The sequence below is a fragment of the Babylonia areolata genome, chromosome 5, assembly GCF_041734735.1.
Source record: "Babylonia areolata isolate BAREFJ2019XMU chromosome 5, ASM4173473v1, whole genome shotgun sequence".
Lineage (NCBI taxonomy): Eukaryota > Metazoa > Mollusca > Gastropoda > Neogastropoda > Buccinidae > Babylonia > Babylonia areolata.
This window is the reverse complement of record NC_134880.1, coordinates 540,655-545,654: the sequence shown is the minus strand read 5'-3', so window position 1 is coordinate 545,654 and position 5,000 is coordinate 540,655. Positions and strand designations below refer to the sequence as shown.

Below are 5,000 nucleotides of genomic sequence, written 5' to 3'. Positions count from 1 at the left end.
GTAAACTGATTAACGATGTGTACAGGGTCGTGTTTAAAGACATTGTTTCTTTTTGTCTGTCAGAACAGACCCACTGTGTGTACAGAATCGTGTTTAAAGGCATCACTGCTTTTCATCTGCCAGAACAAACCCACTGGGTGGCCGCACTGACATGTCTGGAATCCATAGTGACATGATTACAAACACAAAGCCGTTCAGAATTAACAATATGTACTGCATGATTAAGGTAGGCTGGCTGATCCAAATGTGTGTGTTTATGTATCGAGCGTGTGTGTTCATGTATATTTGTGTGGAGGGATGTGCATGTGCGTATATGTGTACGTGTGCGTGGGTGGATGTATGTGCCTGTGTCTGCGTGCGCGTGCGCGTGTGTTTGTATTTGTGTGTATGTCTTTTATTTGTGTTGATCTTATGGGCCTGAATGAGAGGAAGCGGGAAATTTCAGATTTTAGATGTATTGGAACTTGGTCTACTACAATGTCATTGTGCAGCCATTCATTCGACAGGTCACATGAAATAGATGGACGAATGGGCATTCTGTAACAAAGTAGTGAATACAACAGATGTAGCAAGGTACACATAATAAAACACTTTATATATGGACATTATGTGACAAAGTAGTGAATACAACAGATGTAGCATGGTACATACAATAAAACACTTTATATATGGACATTATGTGACAAAGTAGTGAATACAACAGATGTAGCAAGGTACACATAATAAAACACTTTATACATGGACATTATGTGACAAAGTAGTGAATACAACAGATGTAGCAAGGTACACATAATAAAACACTTTATACATGGACATTATGTGACAAAGTAGTGAATACAACAGATGTAGCATGGTACATACAATAAAACACTTTTCAAATGGACATTCTGTGACAAAGTAGTGAATACAACAGATGTAACATGGTACACATAATAAAACACTTTATACATGGACATTATGTCACAAAGTAGTGAATACAACAGATGTAGCAAGGTACACATAATAAAACACTTTATACATGGACATTATGTGACAAAGTAGTGAATACAACAGATGTAACAAGGTACAAGATAAAATATTTCTAAAATGGCAGAGGAAGGGGAGAAAGGGGGAATATGGAGGGAGATAGAAATCGAAACAGACAAAGACAGAAAGAGACAGAGACAGAGACATTGAGAGAGAGAGAGAGAGAGAGAGAGAGAGAGAGAGAGACAGGGAGAGAGACAGAGGCAGAAACAGAGAGAGACAGAGAGACGGATAGATAGGCTAAGATGATGACTTACATGATCAAGCCATACGTTCGTTGTAAGAACTTGATTCTTTTCATCCTGAAAACAGCAACACAAAGCCAGAAGTGGTAACGCCACTGTTAAAGCTTGGCCAGTTCGTGGATAAAATCAAACCATCTATAAGTGCCGAGGTTGGGTGGATATAGTCCTATCCTTTACCTTTGTAATCGAGCCAAGATACGATATATTGTCAATCCATGTTACCAGTTTGATATACAAGCCATAGTACACGCCCCAGGCGTCCAAAAGAGATTACACTATACGCAAAAGTACTTACATGGTCCAGACATACAACTCGGTCAATATTCAAGCCCAGGGACACACTCCAGACGTCCTTATATTTGATACAGGGTCACAAAATGTTGAGGACCACTTAGGAACTTGAAGAGCTTTTTTCTTGAGGGCATAGAGAAATGATGCTGCAGTTCCTGCCAACAGCCGTATGCTGCCGATGTAATGATCACCACTTATAACAGGTGTGTGCTGCTGATGTAATGATCACCACTTATAACAGGTGTGTGCTGCTGATGTAATGATCACCACTTATAACAGGTGTGTGCTGCTGATGTAATGATTACCACTTATAACATCTGTGTGTGCTGATGTGATGATCACCACTTATAACAGGTGTGTGCTGCTGATGTAATGATCACCACTTATAACAGCTGTGTGCTGCTGATGTAATGATTACCACTTATAACATCTGTGTGTGCTGATGTGATGATCACCACTTATAACAGGTGTGTGCTGCTGATGTAATGATCACCACTTATAACAGCTGTGTGTGCTGCTGATGTAATGATCACCACTTATAACAGCTGTGTGCTGCTGATGTGATGATCACCACTTATAACAGCTGTGTGTGCTGCTGATGTAATGATCACCACTTATAACAGCTGTGTGCTGCTGATGTAATGATCACCACTTATAACAGCTGGGTGTGCTGCTGATGTAATGAGCACCACTTATAACAGCTGTGTGCTGCTGATGTAATGATCACCACTTATAACAGCTGTGTGCTGCTGATGTAATGATTACCACTTATAACATATGTGTGTGCTGATGTGATGATCATCACTTATAACATCTATGTGTGCTGATGTGATGATCACCACTTATAACATCTGTGTGTGCTGATGTGATGATCACCACTTATAACAGGTGTGTGTGCTGCTGATGTAATGATCACCACTTATAACATCTGCGTGTGCTGATGTGATGATCACCACTTATAACATCAGTGTGTGCTGATGTGATGATAACCACTTATAACAGCTGTGTGCTGCTGATGTAATGATCACCACTTATAACAGGTGTGTGTGCTGCTGATGTAATGATCACCACTTATAACAGGTGTGTGCTGCTGATGTGATGATCACCACTTATAACAGGTGTGTCTGCTGCTGATGTAATGAGCACCACTTATAACATCTGTGTGTGCTGATGTGATGATCACCACTTATAACATCTGTGTGTGCTGATGTGATGATAACCACTTATAACAGCTGTGTGCTGCTGATGTAATGATCACCACTTATAACAGCTGTGTGTGCTGCTGATGTAATGAGCACCACTTATAACAGCTGTGTGCTGCTGATGTAATGATCACCACTTATAACAGCTGTGTGTGCTGCTGATGTAATGAGCACCACTTATAACAGCTGTGTCTGCTGCTGATGTAATGATCACCACTTATAACATATGTGTGTGCTGATGTGATGATCATCACTTATAACATCTATGTGTGCTGATGTGATGATCACCACTTATAACATCTGTGTGTGCTGATGTGATGATCACCACTTATAACAGCTGTGTGCTGCTGATGTAATGATCACCACTTATAACAGGTGTGTGTGCTGCTGATGTAATGATCACCACTTATAACATCTGTGTGTGCTGATGTGATGATCACCACTTATAACAGCTGTGTGTGCTGATGTGATTATCACCACTTATAACATCTGTGTGTGCTGATGTGATGATCACCACTTATAACAGGTGTGTGTGCTGCTGATGTAATGATCACCACTTATAACATCTGCGTGTGCTGATGTGATGATCACCACTTATAACATCTGTGTGTGCTGATGTGATGATAACCACTTATAACAGCTGTGTGCTGCTGATGTAATGATCACCACTTATAACAGGTGTGTGTGCTGCTGATGTAATGATCACCTCTTATAACAGCTGTTTGTGCTGCTTATGTAATGATCACCTCTTATAACAGCTGTCTGCTGCTGATGTAATGAGCACCACTTATAACATCTGTGTGTGCTGATGTGATGATCACCACTTATAACAGGTGTGTGCTGCTGATGTGATGATCACCACTTATAACAGCTGTGTGTGCTGCTGATGTAATGATCACCACTTATAACAGCTGTGTGCTGCTGATGTAATGATCACCACTTATAACAGCTGTGTGTGCTGCTGATGTAATGAGCACCACTTATAACAGCTGTGTGCTGCTGATGTAATGAGCACCACTTATAACAGCTGTGTCTGCTGCTGATGTAATGATCACCACTTATAACATATGTGTGTGCTGATGTGATGATCACCACTTATAACATCTATGTGTGCTGATGTGATGATCACCACTTATAACAGCTGTGTGCTGCTGATGTAATGATCACCACTTATAACAGGTGTGTGTGCTGCTGATGTAATGATCACCACTTATAACAGCTGTGTGTGCTGATGTGATGATCACCACTTATAACAGCTGTGTGTGCTGATGTGATGATCACCACTTATAACATCTGTGTGTGCTGATGTGATGATCACCACTTATAACAGCTGTGTGCTGCTGATGTAATGATCACCACTTATAACAGGTGTGTGTGCTGCTGATGTAATGATCACCACTTATAACATCTGCGTGTGCTGATGTGATGATCACCACTTATAACATCTGTGTGTGCTGATGTGATGATAACCACTTATAACAGCTGTGTGCTGCTGATGTAATGATCACCACTTATAACAGGTGTGTGTGCTGCTGATGTAATGATCACCACTTATAACAGCTGTGTGTGCTGCTGATGTAATGAGCACCACTTATAACATCTGCGTGTGCTGATGTGATGATCACCACTTATAACATCTGTGTGTGCTGATGTGATGATAACCACTTATAACAGCTGTGTGCTGCTGATGTAATGATCACCACTTATAACAGGTGTGTGTGCTGCTGATGTAATGATCACCACTTATAACAGCTGTGTGCTGCTGATGTAATGATCACCACTTATAACAGGTGTGTGTGCTGCTGATGTAATGAGCACCACTTATAACAGCTGTGTGCTGCTGATGTAATGATCACCTCTTATAACAGCTGTGTGTGCTGCCGATGTAATGATCACCACTTATAACAGCTGCGTGTACTGCTGATGTAATGATCACCACTTATAACAGGTGTGTGTGCTGCTGATGTAATAATCACCATTTATAACAGGTGTGTGTGCTGATGTAATGATCACCACTTATAACAGCTGTTTGTGCTGCTGATGTAATGATCACCACTTATAACAGGTGTGTGTGCTGCTGATGTAATGATCACCACTTATAACAGCCGTGTGTGCTGCTGATGTAATGATCACCTCTTATAACATCTGTGTGCGCTGCCGATGTAATAATCACCACTTATAACAGGTGTGTGTGCTGATGTAATGAGCACCACTTATAACAGCTGTGTGTGTGCTG

The 5,000-nt window shown here is 41.0% G+C and overlaps 1 protein-coding gene across 1 annotated transcript in view; it reads right to left on the bottom strand.

Moving 5' to 3' along the window:
• LOC143282316 (neuronal acetylcholine receptor subunit alpha-7-like) overlaps nucleotides 1-5,000 on the bottom strand; it is a 101,683-nt gene that overhangs the window by 79,182 nt on the left and 17,501 nt on the right. Inside the window, exon 3 of the mRNA XM_076587917.1 lies at nucleotides 1,284-1,328. Coding sequence (XP_076444032.1) covers nucleotides 1,284-1,328 — 45 coding nt within the window. The remainder of the gene's footprint in view (nucleotides 1-1,283; nucleotides 1,329-5,000) is intronic.